This window comes from Aquarana catesbeiana, linkage group LG04 (genome assembly GCF_042186555.1).
Source record: "Aquarana catesbeiana isolate 2022-GZ linkage group LG04, ASM4218655v1, whole genome shotgun sequence".
In the NCBI taxonomy this organism is placed as follows: domain Eukaryota; kingdom Metazoa; phylum Chordata; class Amphibia; order Anura; family Ranidae; genus Aquarana; species Aquarana catesbeiana.
In genome coordinates, this window is record NC_133327.1 from 420,871,541 (window position 1) to 420,892,884 (window position 21,344).

Here is a 21,344-nt window from a genome sequence, read left to right on the forward strand (position 1 = left end):
ACCATCCCCACTGTGAAACATGGTGGTGGCAGCATCATGTTGTGGGGATGCTTTTCTTCAGCAGGGATAGGGAAGCTGGTCAGAGTTGATGGAAAGATGGATGGAGCCAAATACAAGGCAATCTTAGAAGAAAACCTGTTAGGTTCACGTTCCAGCAGGACAATAACCCTAAACATACAGCCAGAGCTACAATGGAATGGTTTAGATCAAAGCATACTAAGCATGCTAAGCATACTACGGATCTCAGCCATAGCTGATTACAATTGGGTGAGAAGCAAAGAGACTGAAAACCTTCTCCCTGGGAGGGTGTGATTTGGATGCCTGGTGAGATCAGACTGTATTAGAGAGCATTCCCATCACTTGTAGGGAAGGAAAATAAGTCTCAGCAGCACTGAAGATTTTTGCTGAATCAGTGCGCTTTGTCAACCAACGTTTTTTTTCATCAATCACTGGCCAGTGTGACAAAACGGGAACTGTTATAGCAAGTTAGGACTGTCTTTATATATTGTTGCTCGGTAAAAGCAATTCGGTTCTGTTAATTACTGTTATTCAGAATACTGCAGGTATTTATCATTTTCTCTTTAGAATAAAGTTATTTTATTATTGATTGTATATGTACACTTGCTAAACCTTTCTTCTGCTAGGCTATGCTTGGCCTAATTAATTCTTTAAAATATCTCAAGGTGTGTCAGTAAGTGCTGGGTGTGTGCAGATAAATCACAAAACAATTCAACTCCTTTGAGGGTAGCACTACATCTGTAAGGATAAAAAAAAATCTTTATACCTTTTAATACCTTCTTTCTTCCCTATAGCAACAATCTTGATTTGTAGACATATTAAATCTAAAGTAACGTTAACCTTCTTGTTTCATTTCACTTTTACAATATATGTTGTTCAGTGTGGAACAATTTCGTTTTCCTGAATGAGTATTCTGTATAATGTTTCATAATGTTAATCAAGATTGGTGCATATTTGTACCATAATAGTATTATTTTTCTTCCATGCATCACGCATATTTTAAAATCTGCCAAAAGATTATTTTAAGGCCTCTAGCTTTGTTGTTAAAAGCCCTATCTACCACTAGATGTCCTCTTTGTACTTTTTTGGGGGATTGTAACCTTTTTGAGAACTTGGAGATGGTTGATATTAGGAGTGTATAATTTAATTGGTGTGCATTTAGTATTTGTCTAGATTATTACATCAAAATGATATATCTCCTATTATGATTATCAACAGAAATATGTATATATGTTACCAAGGTATTCCTAAGGACTGTCATAACTCATTTAGGTGGTTTATTCCAGAGGAATAACAATTTTGAGCCAACTCCTCTTTTCATAGTAGTACTGCCATGAAGTGGGGGGGACATTGAACAACAGAAGATATTTTTCCATACAAAAGAAAATAATCAAAGTGAACAACTGAACTGCAAATTAAATTATTTAAGTTCTTCTCAGTTTTACTAAAAAACAAAAAGGTACATTACTCTATTAAATACACTGAGCAAAATTATAAACGCAACACTTTTGTGTTTGCCCCTATTTATCATGAGCTGAACTCAAAGATCTATGACTTATTCTATATACACAAAAGGCCTATTTCTCTCAAATATTGTTCACAAATCTGTCTAAATCTGTTTAGATTGGCCACAATAAAAGGCCACTCTAAAATGTGGTGTTTTATCACACAGCACAATGCCACAGATGTCACAAGTTTTGAGGGAGCGTGCAGTTGGCATGCTGACTGCAGGAATGTCCACCAGAGCTGTTGCTCTTGAATTGAATGTTCATTTGTCTACCATAACCCGTCTCCAAATGCGTTTCTGAGAATTTGGCAGTACATCCAACTGGCCTCACAACCGCAGACCACGTGTAACAAGCCCAGCACCTCCACATCCAGCATCTTCACCTCCAAGATCGTCTGAGACCAGCCACCCGGACATCTGCTGCAACAATTGGTTTGCATAACCAAAGAATTTCTGCACAAACTGTCAGAAACCATCTCAGGGAAGTTCATCTGCATGCTCGTCATCCTCATTGGGGTGTCGATCTGACTGCAGTTCGTTGTCGTAACCGACTTGAGTGGGCAAATGCTCACATTTAATGGCATCTGGCACTTTAGAGAAGTGTTCTCTTCACAGATGAATCCTGGTTTTCACTGTACAGGGCAGATGGCAGACAGTGTGTATGGCATCGTGTGCGTGAGCGGTTTGCTGATGTCAACGTTGTGGATCGAGTGGCCCATGGTGGCGGTGGGGTTATGGTATGGGCAGGCGTATGCTATGGACAATGAACTTAGGTGCATTTTATTGATGGCATTCTGAATGCACAGAGATACCGTGACAAGATCCTGAGGCCCATTGTTGTGCCATTCATCCACAACCATCACCTCATGTTGCAGCATGCTAATGCACGGCCTCATGTTGCAAGGATCTGTACACAATTTCTGGAAGCTGAAAACATCCCAGTTCTTGCATGGCCAGCATACTCACCAGACATGTGACCCATTGAGCATGTTTGGGATGCTCTGGATTGGCGTATACGACAGCGTGTTCCAGTTCCTGCCAATATCCAGCAACTTCGCACAGCCATTGAAGAGGAATGGACCAACATTCCACCAGCCACAATCAACAACCTGATCAACTCTATGTGAAGTAGATGTGCTGCACTGTGTGAGGCAAATGGTGGTCACACCAGATACTGACTGGTTTTCAGACCCCTCCCAACCCCCCCAATACTGTAAAACTGAACATTTTAGATTGGCCTTTTATTGTGGCTAGCCTAAGCCCCGCTTCACACAGGGGCGACTTGTCAGGCGACTTAGCCGTCTGACAAGTCACGTCCCATTCTGTGCTACGGAACCGTTCTGACGCAAGTCGCTCCGACTTAGAAAAAGGTTCCTGTAGTATTTTTAGGGCGACTTCAGGCGACTTGCATTGACTTCTATACAGAAGTCGTTTTGCAAGTCGCCGCTGAAGTCGTGTGCAGGTCGCCTCGGTGAGTCGACCTGCAAGTCGTGCCGCCCCTGTGTGAACTGGCAGTAAGGCACATCTGTGCAAAATTCATGCTGCTTTAATCAGCATCTTGATATGCCACACCTGTGAGGTGGATGGATTATTTCCGCAGAGGAGAAGTGCTCACTAACACAGATTTAGACAGATTTGGAACAATATTTGAGAGAAATAGGCCTTTTGTGTACATAGAAAAAGTTGTAGATCTTTAAGTTCAGCTCATGATAAATAGGGGCGTTTATAATTTTGCTCAGTGTAGTTTGCTGCATACTGTACATTAAATAATTTCTGTATATTTTTTATTGGCTAATGCCAACAAAATCAATGTAATTTTATACTGTTTGGTAAACTGGATCGCATTCATCTTAATTGCACATTGTGTTGCCCCACTTTCTCTTTGCTGTTTTCGCTTACAAGTTTAACCTATATAACTTAAATGTTTGCCAGCAAAACCTAAAAGATATGTACTTTATTATCTTCTACTGAAACATTTTCAGAATAGCTTGACGAAGGAAGAGACCTAATAGGTTTCAAAAGCTTGCATCTTTAATAACTTAAGTTGGTAGATAGATATATATATATATATATATATATATATATATAACACTGTGCAAAAGTCTTAAGCAGGTGTGAAAAGATGCTGTAAATTAAAAAAAAAAAAAATCAGAAATAGTAGTGTTAATAGGTTATTTTAATCAATTAACAAAATGGAAAATAAATGAGCAGAAGAGAAATCCAAAATCAAATCAGTATTCGGTGTGACCACCCTTTGCCTTCAAACCAGCATAAATTAAGTTTTTGAAGGAAATCAACAAGTAGGTTGTTCCAAACATCTTGGAGAACTAACCACAGATCTTCTGTGGATGTAGGCTGCCTCAAATCCCTCTGTCTCTTCATGTTCTCCCAGACAGACTTGATGATGTTGAGATCAGGAGTCTGTGGGGGCCAAACCATCACTTGCAGGACTCGTTGTTCTTCTTTACACTGAGGATAGTTGTTAATGACATTGGCTGGATGTTTGGATTATTGTCCTGCTGCAGAGTAAATTTGGTGCCAATCACACGCCTCCCTGATGGTATAGCATGATGGATAAGTATCTGCCTTTATTTCTCAGCATTGAGGACACCATCGATCCTGACCAAATCAACTTTATTTGCAGAAATGCAGTCCCAAACTTGTAAGTGCTACACTATTGCCTGCAGACACTCATTACTGTACCTCTCTCCAGCCCTTTGGCAAACAAACTGCCTTCTGCAACAGCCCAATATTTCACATTTTGACTCATCAGTCCAGAGCACCTGCTGCCATTTTTCTGCATCCCAGTTCCTATGTTTTCCTGCGTAGGATATGGAAACAAGGCTAAGTAACTCAACTATCATTTACCTGGCTTTATCACACTTTCTGTCTCTTTATTTACAGTGCCTTGCAAAAGTATTCACCCCCTTGGCTTTTTACCTATTTTGTTACATTACAGCCTTTAGTTCAATGTTTTTTTTAATCTGAATTATAGGTGATGAATCAGAACACAATAGTCTAAGTTGGTGAAGTAAAAAATTTTACATAAAACTAGTTTTACGAAATAAAAAACTGATAAATGGCATGTGCGTATGTATTCACCCCCTTTATTGGGAAGCCCATAAAAAGCTCTGGTGCAACCAATTACCTTCAGAAGTCACATAATTAGTGAAATGATGTCCACCTGTGTCCAATCAAAGTGTCACATGATCTGTCATTACATATACACACCTTTTTGAAAGGCTCCAGAGGCTGCAACACCTAAGCAAGAGGCACCACTAACCAAACACTGCCATGAAGACCAAGGAACTCTCCAAACAAGTAAGGGACAATGTTGTTGAGAAGTACAAGTCAGTGTTGGGTTATAAAAAAATCAAATTCTTTAATGATCCCCAGGAGCACCATCAAATCTATCATAACCAAATGGAAAGAACATGGCACAACAGAAAACCTACCAAGAGACGGCCGCACACCAAAACTCATGGACCACGCTTCACAATTAAAAAAAAAAATCTTCAAAGTTATGTGCATGTTCTGTAAATTAAATGATGCAAATCCACAAACAATCCATGTTAATTCCAGGTTGTGAGGCAGCAAAACACAAAAAATGTCAAGGGGGGTGAATACTTTTGCAAGGCACTGTATGTGGCAGGTCCCCACTGCCTAAGCTCTACCCACTATACTAGTCATGCGTGTTGGAGCTTGGAGCTCTCTGTTTTGCCTATCCATGGCTTCATTGGGCTCCTACAAAACAGTGTTTACTCTTTTTAAATCATAATGGCAGAAACAGAAACTACCCAAATGACCCTGATCAAAAGTTTACTTACCCCAGTTCTCAATACCGTGTATTGCCCCCTTTAAAGGGGTTGTAAACCCTTGTGTTTTTTCACCTTAATGCATCCTATGCATTATGGTGAAAAAACTTCTGGCAGTGACCAGCCCCCCAGCCCACCCCATTTTACTTACCTGAGCCCCTTCATTCACTCGGTGGAGACGCGCCCTCCATCTCTGCACGGGGTCCTGGCTCTTGATTGGATAGATTGATAGCAGCGGGAGCCAATGGCTACGCCTCAAATCCAATGATGCGGGCACTGGGGGGCGGGGCGGAGTCTGGCATTCGTGTCTATGGACCCAAATGCTGGACTCTGGAGCGTGCCCGCAAGGTAACCCCCCTGGGAGAACGCTTCTCCTAGGGGGTTATCTAATAAGAGGAGGAGCCGTGAGAGCCGTCGAGGAACCCCAGAAGTCGAGGTTTGGGGTGGCCACTCTGTGCAAAACGAGCTGCACAGTGGAGGTAAGTATGACATGTTTGTTATTTAAAAAAAAAAAGATGAAGTTTTACAATCACTTTAACATCAATGACAGCTTGAACTCTTTTGTGGTATTTGTGGATGAGGCTCTTTATCGTCTCAGATGGTAAAGCTGCCCATTCCTCCTGGCAAAAAGCCTCCAGTTCCTGTTAATTCTTGGGCTGTCTTGCATGAACTGCACGTTTGAGATCTCCCCAGAGTGGCTCAATGATATTGAGGTCAGGAGACTGAGATGGCCACTCCAGAACCTTCACCTTATTCTGCTGTAGCCAATGATAGGTCGACTTGGCCTTGTGTTTTGGATCATTGTCATGTTGGAATGTCCAAGTATGTCCCATGCGCAGCTTCCTGGCTGATGAATGCAAATGTTCCTCCAGTATTTTTTGATAACATACTGCATTCATCTTGCCATCAATTTTAAACAAATTTCCTGTGCCTTTGTAGCTCACACATCCCCAAAACATCAGCGATCCACCTCTGTGTTTCACAGTAGGAATGGTGTACCTTTCATCATAGGCCTTGCTGACTCCTCTCCAAATGAAGCATTTATGGTTGTGGCCAAAAAGCTACATTTTGGTCTCATCACTCCAAATTACTTTGTTCCAGAAGGTTTGAGGCTTGTCTCAAAATCACCAGGGTATGTAAACTTTTGATCAGGGTCATTTGGGTAGTTTCTGTTGTGATTATGATTTAAAAAGAGTAAACACAGTTGATTGATAATAAATAATAAATGGCTTCACCCAAACACTAACCATGAGTGAAAGAAATGTTTTTGTGTTATTCATATTCTCTGAAAAATGGCCAAGAAATCATACATTCTATGTAAACTTATGAGCACAACTGTATATATGTGTGTATATATATATATATATATATATATATATATATATATATATATATATATATATTATACATGTAAATATGTTTTTATTAAGCTGTTTGTAAAATGTTATTTATTTTGTTTAGTAAACAAAAATTTACAGTACAGGGAGACAGACTTTGACAAGGCTACACTGTAGAAGCCTTGCAAGGGACGGGGACACAGAGCTCTGAGAAGCTGAACTGCAGTGTGTTATACAAAATGAGTGAAATATCACTATTGTATTGCTTACCTTCCAAGTGTCCCAGTTTCCATAGGACTGTCCCAGTATTTGCACTAAATCTCGGGGTTCCACAGACCCACCACATGTCCCTGGTCAGGCTGTTGGAACACCCATTATGCATACATCCATTGCGTGTAAAATGCCAGACCTCTGACCAGCATGGTGCCCATGCAGGAGAGTGGAGAAGTCTATTATCCCTTACTTTTTCTAGTCGTGTCATACACAGGGGTGTATCACTGTTGCCCCAGAAGCCAGCGTGTAATGAGTGACTGACTGCAGACTGTGCTGGTTGTAGTGATTAGAGAGAATCTACTGACCAGGATAAAGGTCAGTTTACTGGACACACTAGACGTTCTGGGATAAAAGGAGACTTCCTAACTGTACAGGATGTTCTGTGACCCCTCTGCCATACACAGGGCCATCACATTGCTGTGTTACATGAATAGAGACACTGATATGGCTGCCTGTCTGTCACAGGCTTCTGCCCACCTGTCTCTGGCCCTTTCTTGCCTGTCTCTAGCTTTTGCACATGAACAGCTTTTTGTTGTTGCATTTTATTACTCAAACACACATGTTGCAATGCAATCTGGAATATCACCATTGTCTCTATCATGTACAAAATCCTGGAATACAGATTTTCTTGCATCCTGCCCCATTCCCCACACTGACCATGGGCCTTTTTTTCCCCACAACCATCATTTAGGCATTTTCTTTCCAATGACCAGCAATGTAAGGGGCCCTATTACTTACTTCTTACTACTTTACTCTTATTACTATATTGTACATTACATTGTCTTAACTGCTACACAACATGTGCTGTGTAGTACATGACATAGACCTGACCCCTGCATTGTATGTTGAATATTACCTGGTCCTGACTAAAGTGTTTATTTTCACCCTTACCGATGGCAGGTGTTTTCATGCCAATATGTAATAACCACAAGACCAGTGCAGTGTCATTTTAAAAATAGATTGTACTGACTATATCTGCAAATCATTGTTTTTTTTTTGTTGTCCTTATTTGTGTCCATCCTTTGACTTTAAAAAAAAAAAAAAATGGAAGGTTGGACTCTCTTTGCACACATAATAATTAATTTTATATTGAACCTCAATAGGTAATGAAGTTATGTTAGGTGGTGGACTCAAACAAACAAAAACTGCTGTGTTATTGTTATTGACAGAATGCATCTTACAGTACAATGTAATTTTATAGTTAAAAAGCACACATGCTTGGGAAAAGGCAATGAAAGTGACACATTTTCCTTTTGCTACTCTATCTAATAGTACTGGTGTAAATATGTTATTATAGGTTTTTACTATTCCTTCTTTCATGTCACAGCTCTCTAGCAATCCCTAGATAGTTGCTTTAAGATGGGAACTATTAGATGGAGATAACAATGTCTGTATTTACAGTAAATAAATATGTGGCTTGTATTTCAAATTCAGAAAATATGTGTTCACTTTATGTTCATACAAAGGTCTCCAGTTTTGATTGAAAGAAAAAAAAGTTGCATCTTTGCCCGAGTGCCTGTAAAAACAGTTCTTTATTATAGGACATATGACAATATGAAATACCGTATATACTCGAGTATAGGTCGATCCGAATATAAGCCGAGGCCCGTAATTTACCACAAAAAACTGGGAAAAACTTATTGACCCGAGTATAAGCCGAGGGTGAGAAATGCAGCAGCTACTGTAAGTGGAAAAGAGGGTCAACAATGCCCATCTGCAGCTGCATGCCTCCCTGTTTCTATTGCATACCTCCCTGTGTCCTGTGCATGCCTACCTGTGCAGATCTCCCTACCTCACTGTGTCCTGTGTATACCTTCTTGTGTCCATTGCAGCCTACTTGTGCGGATCTGCATCCTCTCTGTGTCCTGTGCATGCCTCCTGTGCCAATCTGCATCCCTCCTGTGCCACTCTACATCCACCGAACAGCGTGTCATAAAAACATATGGCGGCCATTCCAGTGTTCAAAAGCCACGCCTCCTCCTCGTCTGTGATAGGCAGAACACTCAATTGCCCAGCAGTCAGTGTTCAGCCTATCACGGACATCCGCTCATTCTCATACCACGGACGAGGATGAGAGGATGTCTGTGATAGGCTGAACACTGACTGCTGGGAAATTGAGTGTTCTGCCTATCACAGACAAGGAGGAGGCGCGGCTTTTGAACACTGGAATGGCCACCGTATGTTTTTATGACACGCTGGCGGCCGCCTGTCTGCATGACACGCTGATCAAGTAGGCAGACGGTGGTGACTCGAGTATAAGCCGAGGGGGGCACTTTCAGCCTAAAAAAGGGGCTGAAAATCTTGGCTTATACTCAAGTATATACGGTAGCCTTCCCTAGCAATTAGTTCTAATTCAAGCTCAAAATGCTGAATATTTTCTCAAAAGAAAAATATATAAAGGATTACTCATAAATCATGTAGGATTTGTTCCTGTTGAAGGCCCACAATATATAATTGTTTTTTTTATTTATTGTTTTGCATCAGCTGAGGGCTTTGAAGATGTGTGTAACCTCAGGATGTATGTAATTGTGTTTGTAACTGATTGATAATATAACAAATGTAAATCTGTCATTTAGGGATTATAATACATAATTTACATAATACATACAATGTACAGTAAATCAGCCTTGACACTTTGAAAATATGTTTGCCACTGACTGGAACACCAACTTATATATGACATCATAATGATACAAGACTATCTGGGCAGTCTTATCAGTAACCTGTAAACAGTTTTTATTCTTTAGTCTTTTTTTTTTTTTTTTTTATTCTTTAGTCTTATTTTTCTGTGTCCTTTATAAGTAGCCCCCATCGTTCTTCCAGATGCCCAAGTTCATCATCCTTAGCGGTTTCTTGTGCTTCAGGTTGTAAGAAAATCTGAGACAAAAGCCCTTCTTGCTTTTCCTGGCATTGCTTTATGCAGTTTTCAAGCTCTCTTTTCTTAGATAGGTTTGGTATGTAGATGGGAGGATCCTCTGGACTCCAATCTACAAACAGGGTACTAGAATCATCTGTATCTTCTATTACATTTAGTATGTCAAATTTCTGGTCCATAAACAAGTCCTCAGGTTCACAAAGGTCCTCTTTTATTGTGTCTACATTGGAAAAATCCGAAACACCACGTGGGAAATAGGGATAGCTAACCGTAGTCTTTTCAGATGTATATAAATTTGGCACAACATCAAATTCATCATTTTCTTGTACAGGAGAATCACTTCCATTGCTTTTAATGTATCCATAAGGATCTCTTTTTTCACATACATTTGTTGATGTAGAGAGTGGTCTAATTGTTTCTTGAAGGTGATGGGGCATATCATATGGAGAAATAGTGGGTCTTGGAGTTATTACTTGTTCCTGAAGACTGACATATCCATAGTCATTAATAGCCTCTTCATCAGCTTCTTCTGTAACACCCGAATCACAGCTTACGTGATCTTTATCCTTTGTGATATGCTGATTAGTCTGATTCTGAAACTCTTTATCTTCTTCACCAGACATCATGGTGTCTTGTAGGTTAGGTATGCCAGGTTCAATGGTGATGAGATTAATGTTTACAGTATGTGCATCAACTAAAATTGCATTTAGGTTCTTACTGGTGGTAATGTTCTAAAACAAAGAGGAGAAATACATTTTCAAAATATATTAAGAAAATCATTTTTGAGTTACTTTTTGTCATAAGCTATTTTTCATTGTAGACTTTAAACCATGTGATTACCACAGACTATGACAGTACGCATTAGGGATACGCTTCAAGTTCAGGTAGACCATTAGTTCAACCCGAACTCCAGTTTGCAGTTTAAGAAAATGTTGAACTAGCTATAACATTCATTCACCTCTGTATAAACCTCTACCAATAATGCCCCTTCTGATTGTTGTCAGGTGGCTTTTAAGTGGCATCAGTTTTAGCCAGGGTTAAGGAAAGTATCCCTGTGACTGCACATTTGTATCATCCCAGAGTACAGTGATAAGTGACAACATCAGCCTGGACTCCTGCCAGACCATGCCCCCAACATATTTTACCCCACCCCTCAGAGCTTAGTCATCGGGATCCCCCAGAGCGGAGCGAAACACGTTGGGGGCATGGCCTGGCCAGAGTCCAGGCTGAGGTTGCCACTTATCATTGTGCTCTGGGATGATACGGATGTGCAGGTACAGGGATACTTTCCTTCACACTGAGCGACCTTAAGGGCCGCGATGAGCTCCTTCCCGACCAGCACTCTCAGCGGTGGACATTAAGTACTAGAACCCACTTCAGAGAGCCTGAGCGGCATTTGATACAGGTCTTTTGGGTTATCTGTTTGGCCAGTTTTGGACAGCATTGGCCAGTGTGCCAATCTCCGTACTATAAAAGTCAGTGTTCCCAAGAGCCTTTGTTTATTGTGTGTTGCAACAGATATGTGCAACAAATGAGTAGTAAGCCTCCATTCACATTAGCACATCTCTAAAGTCGCATGATTTCCAGTGAGACTTTGGAGCGTGACTTTTGGTGTGACTTTGATCTGACTTTACTCTCAATGGATCTAAGTTGAATCAAAAGTTACTCCAAAGTAGTGCAGGCACCTTTTCAAATTTGCTGCGACTTTAGGTTGCACCGATTTGAACTGGTGCCATTGAAAAGAATGGGGTGCGACTTGTCACAGGACTTTAATGTCCAATGTAACATGACAAATCGCACAGGTGTATATGGAGCCTTAGGGAACGCTCATAGAAAGCAGCAGAAGTTAGGTGTTCATGCTGTGGAGTAGTATTTATCGCTCACAAAATGCCTCTAATATGTTTTCAAGCAACATATAGAGGCACAAACTCAAAAAAAGTGTTTTCTACAGGTGTCTAGCAGACCAAGCAAGAGATTTTTTTTAAAGAGACAGTTAGAAACTGGTGCTGATAGCTGACAAAATGTATCTCCATTTTTACATGCAATCACAGACACCCTCATGCCCCGTACACACGGTCGGATTTTCCGATGGAAAATGTCCGATCGGAGCGTGTTGTCGGAAATTCCGACCGTGTGTGGGCTCCATCGGACATTTTCCATCGGATTTTCCGACACACAAAGTTGGAGAGCAGGAGATAAAATTTTCCGACAACAAAATCCGTTGTCGGAAATTCCGATCGTGTGTACACAAATCCGACGGACAAAGTGCCACGCATGCTCAGAATAAATAAAGAGATGAAAGCTATTGGCCACTGCCCCGTTTATAGTCCCGACGTACGTGTTTTACGTCACCGCGTTCAGAACGATCGGATTTTCCGACAACTTTGTGTGACCGTGTGTATGCAAGACAAGTTTGAGCCAACATCTGTCGGAAAAAATCCTAGGATTTTGTTGTCGGAATGTCCGAACAAAGTCCGACCGTGTGTACGGGGCATTAGAGTTTTTAGGAAGTGTTACAGCAGAATAGGGAGAGATTTTCAGTGTTATCAGGAAACGTTCATACTTATATTGTGACAGAGTAGAGTTGATTTACTATAACTGGAGACTGCTGAATCTGGTGCAGCTCTGCATAGAAACCGATCAGCTTCCAGGTTTTTTCCGTCAAGGTCTAACTGAACAAGCTGATCGACTACTGTGCACAGCTGCACCAGATTTCGCACTCTCTAATTTTAGCAACCCTAGTGTGTTTACATTGATTTTGCATAACTCCTAGATTCTTTTTAGTAGCAGTATTCTTTATGTACCTCTATATACATTTATGTAAATACAACAACAGCTTCAGTTGCTGATTGGCTGCCATACAACCCCTACCATTTTTTTATTTTTATTTGTTTTTTTGGGGGGGGTCTTTTGTTTTTTTTTATGTTTTAATCTTTTTCTTTTATATTGTAAAGTTAAATAAATACACTATTTTTTGTTTTTTCTGGAAATAAATGATACTGTAATGTTGATTTTCAGAGTTACAAATGGCTGTTGAAGTTTCTATTAAAATTGGGGCTGGAGAACAAATATATCACATCAAGCAATGTGCACAATACAATATTTTGGGTGTTTTTTTCTGGAAGTAAATAAAACTAACATTGATTTCTAGATTCAAAAATGACTATTGGTGGTCCTGTTTAAAGTGGGGCTTGAGCGGAAATAAATTACTCAGACAATGTAGGCAATACAATGTTTTGTGGCCCTTTTTTGCAATATATTACAATGTAATTTTCATTTCAAATTTTTATTGGTAGTCAGGTTAAAATAGGGAGCTAGTGCTAAGAAGTTTTATACGTCAAACAGCCAGAAAAGTGAGTAGCAGTCCCCTATTGTTTGTATACTGTAATTTTTATTTCAATAGAACACATGCCTTTTGATTTTTTTTTATTATTTCAAAAATGGCAGGTGGAGCTCCTATTTAAGATGAGGGCTTTTCTTCTGGAAATAAAGTATATAACACTGTAATGTTGACTTTTTTTTTTTGAGGACATGGTTGGTGGAGGTCTTTTTAATAATGGGGCCTGATACAAGTGATCCAATACTGTGCATGTAGGCAATACATCAAATTTTTTTCTGTGAAATTTTGCACTCCAATTTTTATTTCTTAATTATAAACCTTCAGTTTTCAGTTCAATTTAATTTCAATCCCTCCTCAATTACGGCCTTTTAAAGAGCTTACATATTGTGAAGTTTACACAATATTTCTGCCTTTTGTTTCTGGAATATTCAACTGTATTTTTTGTATCATTTGCATTTGATCTTATTTGATTTATATACTATCTCTACAATATACTATATATACCATAAATCTATTCAACTGTATTTATTATTTGTGTTCTTTAACCATTTACCCCCCTTCATGACCAAGCCACTTTTTTGCTATTTGGCACTGCATTACTTTAACTGGTAATTGCACAGTCATGCAATGCTGTACATAAATTAAATTTATGACATTTTTTGCAATAAATAGAGCTTTCTTTTGATGGTATTTGATCACCACTGGGTTTTTTATTTTTTGTGCTATAAACAAAAAATACCAACAATTTTGAACAAAAAACAACATTTTTTACTTTCTGCTATAAAATATATCCAATAAAAAAATTGAAAAAATATATAATGCTACATATTTTTGGTAAAGAAATCCCAATAAGCGTATATTGATTGGTTTGCGCAAACATTATAGCATCTACAAACTATGGTATATATACTGAAATTTTTATTTTTTATATACTAGTAATGGCGGCAATCAGTGACTTCAATCAGCGGAACTGCGATATTGCGGTGAACAATCTGACACTAACTGACACTTTGTGGGAATCAGTGACACTAATAAAAGTGATCAGTGCTAACAATATACACTGTCACTGTACTAATGACACTGGTTGGGAAGAGGTTAAACATCTAGAGCGATCAAAAGGTCAACTGTGTGCCTAAGCAGTGTACAGTTTTCTGCTTTTACTAAGGGATGTGTTGGATTTTTTCCCTGCTTTGCAGGAAAACAAAATCCAGCACATCCCCACTGACAGCATGGAGCTTTGCATTGTTTACATATCCAGAGCTCCATCTAGTGTGTTTCCACACCGATCAGCGGGTGCTGGTAGTCATCTATTGGCCTACACTCACTGATCGGCTTGTGCTGTGTCTAATCACATGTGCGCCCCCTTCCTGGAAGTGCTGGATCATTTATTTAGTACGTGATCCAGCGCAGGAGACTCGCTTTGCCGCCGTACATCTAAGTGATGCGGTCGACAAGTGGTTAGACTATAACTTTTATCTTGGTGTTAAGTAGACTACATCAGACAGTTGTTGCTAGCAGTCTAGTCAAAAGCTGCTTTTTATTTGTCCCAACATCTCACTGCATCCTTTGAACCCCCGTTCCCCCTCAAAAAAAACAATAGAAAGGATCCGCACCCAAAAACTGCACACCATCACCCCAGGTATTAAAATGCAACTTCTTAGTCACATAATAACCCCTTGCATTAAAGACCCTCTCTGAAATGACAGGTGCAGCAGGGCAAGCTATTACCTAAAATACATGTAGGACCACCTCCACCCAGTGCCCCAGCCAGAACACCCAAAGTTAGTAAATGTGATTACTTAGTATTTTATTTACAGCCTTGCGATCCCTGCTCCTTGCTTAAGCTTCACCAGTGCAATGACGACCTTAAAATTAAAAAATAACTCTAAAAAAATATTAATGACAAAAAAGTTGAATGATAATCAAAGGCTAATCACTAAAAACATTGTTCAAAATAACATAAAAAGATAATGTTGGCAGGAGGGATAATGAGTGGGTCTGGACCAGTTTTTGGCTCTTAGCACATCAAAGTTCTTGTTTCTGCCCTGCCTATCTTTGTTTCAGAGAACAGAGGTCAGAGACCTCCCAATACTTGAAAAAAAATGAAAGAAAAAATTGGAACATTAAAAAAGGCTACACATAAAGGGTAGTTTTGCCTGTGTCAGCACAACCAAATGCCACAACAAAAGCTAACTTGTGTGAGGATGACAAACCTGTACCTTTTGTTTTTTCCCTTGTAACTATAGCTCCAGTGTGGTGGAATAAAATCCACCAGATTAAGGTGTCCGTTTATGAAGCAGTGATCAGTGGTGATCCCGAGGATCACCGCTGATCACAGTCCATAAACAGTTTATGAAACAGTGATAATCGGGGGAGAACATGTTTGAACTTGTTCTCCCGCCGATTATCTCTACACACGGAGAATCCTCATTGAATGACACAGTAACGGCCAGTTTATGAAGCGGTGATCTCACCGCTTCACTGGCGATCTGTGTCAGAATTCACACTCCCAGGTTCACCAGCTCAGAGATGGTGAATCGGGGAGTGAAGAGGAAATCTGGGGGGATCTGAGAGGGAAGGAGGAAGATTTTTAACTTCCTTATGCCTCGTTCAGACCCCCCAACACTGTAAGCATGTCCCCCTGTCATATTTATGTGTATACATATTTATACATATATACATATAATGTGTATATGTATATATATATCATGTGTGTGTATATACATGTATATATAGTGTGTGTGTGTGTATACATATGTGTATAATGTAGGGGGACACATTATTTTATTAACATTAATCCACGCCGTTGAGCAGTGATAATTTATCACTGCTTGATAAACTGACATCTGGTGCTGTAATCTCGTAAAGTCTCACGAGATTCCAGTATCAGGGGACGTTCTCCACTATTTGAAGCATTTGTAGATCACTTCACTCCTCCAAAGGTGAAGCGATCTACACCGCTTCATAAACTGGCACACAGAGGAGAAGATTCTTCACTGTGAATGCCGGAGAACGAAGCAGTGAATAGATTTCACTGCTTCATAAACGGACACCTAAGTAAATGTAATGATCACCAGCAGTACTTCTCACCAGCAGCACCCCAACCCTCCTCTAAATATTATCCTCTTCTGACTTCTTGACATTATGAAGTTTTCCTCTTTCCCCTGTTGCTGTGTCTCCAGTGGCCATGATATTACACATAGGTGTGTGCAGCCTCTTGCATTAGGGTATGCACCTCAAAGCTCAAATACATATGCATGTGTATATGTACTGATGGTGTCAGTAGGGCAATGAACAGTGTAATTTTGTTAATTTTATTTTCCAAAAATTTTTGGGCTTGTGTAACATTTTTTGGGGGGGAATGAAATATCAGTGGTCTAAACAGGGAGGAATATGCAGCACACAAGGCAATTAGGGTGTGCTCAGGCACACCTGGCACACCCTGTGCGCACGCCTATGATATTACACCACAAGTGTGTGCTGCAGCAGAGGGATTGTGAGTCACAACAGACCAATATTCTGGATTCTCAACAAGGTTGGTGGCAGGAGATGCTAACACCAGCTACAGCATTGTGCTCCATCCTGCATGTTTCCCAGACGCTGCCTTTTTTTGCCCAGCATGTCATAAAGGTGATATACCATTCCTTTCCATGCTTGCTGGACTACTTATCTATGGCCATAAGAATCCTGACAGTGTATTCCAGCTGCTGGGGGGCAGGCATGATCCTCCATGCCAAAAATGGCACCACGGGACCTTCCACAAAACAAGTCATGAACTGATGATGGTGGTTGTAGGGAAGGAGTTAAAAAAGGGCATGACATGAAACCCTTGCTGCTGAACTCATTCACAGCTCATTGGCTGGGAAGGGGGGGTTGCTTTTACATCTTGACTGAGGGACCTTGTCCTGACAATGAGTGCTGGGCTTTTGTTGCCTACTTTTCTCATTAAGGTGCTGTTCCCACCCATCTGTTTGGTGTTTTTTCATAAATGTAGTACCAACTGGTTGTTACTTTCGCTTATGTGGTCATTGTTTGCAGTGGATACCCAGTGGGGACCTTTACTACATCAAGGGACAGGAAGTCCCCACCTCCTTGTATGTAAGCAGCTGCCTTTAGGATTGGGACACGTGGAAGGAAAGTGGCACCCACACGACCGGAGTGACGGGACCAACATCACACGCGCGTACCCCTGCAGGGGTAGAGTGCTCCGGTGAGTGCAACCACATTGGGGGGTGACTACCAGTTATCACAGCACGGCTTTTTACCATCAAAGAAGAATTTCTTGCACGGCACATTATATTACTGTTATGAACATTTTTGCACCAAACAGCATATGGGATTTTTTTCTTTGATACATAGTTGCGATTTGACACATTATTAATGATTTATTATTGCAAATGGTTATTGCACATTAATGCACTATGGTTTGATAACCACTGTTTCTGGCACTTGTCACTTTATATTTATTAATGTGAAGATTTATATATGTTATATAATGGTGTTGTTTTAATATTTGCGGTATTTTTTGCACATATAGTAGCATATTTTCTTTATCACTTAATAAGGTGTTTTCACTAAAATAAGGATAGATTTTTTTGTGGAAGTTTTGGATCATACCAAAATATTTTTTCACTTCTAAATAGTAATTATTTTATACACTTGAGCATTTGTTTAATTTACAGCCACACTCTTAGTTCTAACACAGCGCCATTCCCTATTCTTTGATTTTCACTAAATATAACTTACAAAGCCATCCACAACCTGGCCCCAAGCTACATCACTAACCTAGTCTCAAAATACCAACCTAATCGTTCTCTTTGCTTCTCCCAAGACCTCCTGCTCTCAAACTCCCTTGTCACCTCATCCCATGCTCGCTTTCAGGACTTCTCCAGAGCCTCTCCCATCTTCTGGAATGCTCTACCCCAATCTGTCCGACGTTCTCCTACTTTATCCACTTGCAGTTGATCCCTAAAAACTCATCTCTTCAGAGAAGCCTATCTGCCCCCCACCTAACAACTGTACATTTATTTTCTCCATCAGCATATCCCCACAGTTATTACCTCTTGTATCTCTTGACCTTCCCTCTTAGATTTAAGGCTCGATTCACACCTATGCATGTTGCTTTTGGGCGTTTTTGGAGGTTTTTTTTTCATGCTTGACACTTTTGTGAGCAGCATTTTTGCGGCGTTTTTGCCGCGATTTGCGTTTTTTTTTTTTTTTTTTTACAGTTTTTTTTTTTTACAGTCTAAAAAAAAAATAAAAAAAACCAAAAAAAACCGGCAAAAACGCATCAAAAACGCATCAAAAACGCTGCAAAAATGCTGCAAAAACGGTGCACTTGCGTTTTTGATGCTTGTCCATTGAATTCTATTACATGCAAAACGCTGCATTTTGCATGAAAAAAAGTCCCTGACCCTTTCCAAAAATGCAGAGAAACAAAAAGGCATTGATGTGAACATGTTCCATAGGAACCCATGTTAAAAAATTCCCGTGCATTTCTGCAAAATGCAAAATGCATCAAAAAACGCGCTAGTGTGAATGGAGCCTCTGATTCCTATTGTATTAAAGTGTATTGTATTTGTACTGTCTACCCTCAAGTTGTAAAGCGCTGTGTAAACTGTTGGCACTATATAAATCCTGTATAATAATAAATAATAATAATAATAATAATAAAAAAGGATCTCAAGAATTAGAAATTGTGTAAATAAAACAAAGTCCATGCGTTACATGGAGTGACCTTTCTTCAGGGCTAAAATCTGGTGACAGTAAAATAGAGATAAACAAAATAGAAAAAAAACAAAAACATTCAAATATTGGAAATTATTTCAGAAAATATTTTTAGAAATAATTTTCCATGTTTTAATAGTTCAATCTGCTATTTATTATAACCATCTTTTAGCCCTGAAGAATGGGTCAAATCTCAAACTCATTGGCTCTGTTTTGTTTACACATAAATAAATTAATGGTCCACCTCTAGCAGGTACAAGCAACAGGTGGTGACCAATAATCAGCAAAGCAAAACACAAGTAATTAAAAGGAACAAAAAAAAAAAAAGTTGAAATGTTAAAACACAAATAATTTACCAGAATGGTTGGATGCGTGAGGTTGCTTCCATGAATATATTTGTGTGTGGCATATCCTAATAGAATGAATGTACAGAAGATAGCTGTCACAGCCAAAATATATATCATCCCTGTAATAATTTGTTCAGATGTGTGATCTGCAAAGAAATCAATGCATTTTAGTTGTATCAATACATTTCTGTGTCTTGCAGTTGCAATGTACAGTGCATAGCCATCATATTTTTAAACACTACAGGCTCTGTACACAATTAAAGGTAAACGCCTGTTTTGTTAAAATATGTAAAAAAAAAATATGTGTTTATGCAGAATTGTATTTCTTTGTAACTCTGGGACAGTGCTTTACAGACAAGAGTTCTTCATCCCTCTACTCTGGTAGTTGGTGCATCTCCCAATTTTCTGCACAGACTAGGCCAGGTTATAGACATTTTCCTGCTATGGGAATGGGGTTCCTTTACTCATTAGGAACAAGTGCATAGTGTATGGCAAGCTTAACGTGTTACTAAACCCACAACAGTAGGATCAGTCTGTAAATGCAGTAAAGCATGCTTGTTATACTCACTGTGGAACCTAAGGAGTAATCCTCTGCATTGTGTAAAAAGGCTGTACGATCCTGTCTTTTCAGATCCTCCCCTTCTTGCACAGACCCCAATCCATCTCCTGATAGTACAGAGCCTTGGGGGCACTCTGTACATGCTCAGTTTGGTGTGTATTGCTACAGAGTCTTTTTTTTGGGAAGGTGCATGTGATCAGCACAGGGCCAATCAGCACTGTCCAGACAGAGAGTCAGGGGTCATGCAGCCTCATAGGACAGTCAGAGGAGAATGAAAACACCTACTACAGGCTTTAACCAGTGCTTAGCCAGATACTGATAGAAATCACAAGATTGCTATATACTGCTGATGAAAAAAAGTATTTGGCAGTTTATATTTCTTGATCATACATCACGGGACCAGTGCTGGGACAAGGCCATCTGGTGCCCAGGGCGAAGATGGCAAACTGCACCCCCCCCCCCCCCCCCCCGGGTATAAAGAAAGAGTCAGTGTCCTTTCAAAACCAGAAAACACTTAAAACAATACAACAATACAATACTGTAGCTGCAGCCCCGTCGCAGTATATGTACTGCGACGGGTCAGCAAATGGTTAAATTGTAAGTTCACTTTACAGAAAATCTGTAAAGTGAACTTACATTGGACCCCCTCCCCACCCCCCCCAGTCCTGCTAACCTGGAGTCCAGTGATCCCCCTCACTGACCCCTTTACATTACACAGCCCTCTGCACCACTTTACATTACACAGCACCCTGCATCTCTGGGCCCCTTTACATTACAAAGCCCCCTGCACCTCTGGGCCCCTTTACATTACACAGCCACCTGCAGCTCTTTACATTACACAGCACCCTGCACCTCTGGACCCCTTTACATTACACAACACCCTGCACCTCTGGACCCCTTTACATTACACAGCACCTCTGGGCCCCTTTGCATTACACAGCCCCCTGCGCCTCTGGGCCCCTTTACATTACACAGCACCCTGCACCTCTGGACCCCTTTACATTACACAGCCCCCTACACCTCTGGGCCCCTTTACATTACAAAACACCCTGCACCTCTGGACCCCTTTACATTACAAAACACCCTGCATCTCTGGACCCCTTTACATTACAAAACACCCTGCACCTCTGGACCCCTTTACATTACACAGCCCCCTGAACCCCTTTACATTACACAGCACCTCTGGGCCCCTTTACATTACACAGCCCCCTGCGCCTCTGGGCCCCTTTACATTACACATCCCCCTGCGCCTCTGGGCCCCTTTACATTACACAGCACCCTGTACCTCTGGACCCCTTTACATTACAAAACACCCTGCACCTCTGGACCCCTTTACATAGCCCCCTGCACCCCTTTACATTACACAATACCCTGCACCTCTGGACTCCTTCAGTGTAGACCCCCCGTTCAGTGTAGCCCCCCCGTTCAGTGTAGCCCCCCGTTCAGTGCAGACACCCCCTTTCGGTGTAGCCCCCCATTCAGTGCAGACACCCCCCTTCAGTGTAGCCTCCCCATTCAGTACAGACACCCCCCTTCAGTGTAACCC

The 21,344-nt window shown here is 40.5% G+C and overlaps 1 protein-coding gene across 2 annotated transcripts in view; it reads right to left on the minus strand.

Moving 5' to 3' along the window:
* Positions 1–8,012: 8,012 nt before the first annotated feature.
* Positions 8,013–21,344, minus strand: part of LOC141140313 (interleukin-20 receptor subunit alpha-like) — a 150,179-nt gene continuing 136,847 nt past the window's right edge. Inside the window, exons 7-9 of one of the 2 annotated variants that reach the window (XM_073627353.1) lie at positions 19,249–19,385; positions 9,174–10,556; positions 8,013–8,924 (exon numbers count right to left, since the gene is read on the minus strand). In XM_073627353.1, the coding sequence (XP_073483454.1) occupies positions 9,729–10,556; positions 19,249–19,385 (965 nt within the window). In that variant the 3' untranslated portion in view covers positions 8,013–8,924; positions 9,174–9,728. Of the gene's footprint in view, positions 8,925–9,146; positions 10,557–19,248; positions 19,386–21,344 lie in introns of both variants that reach the window. The other variant, XM_073627352.1, reaches the window with a different exon arrangement.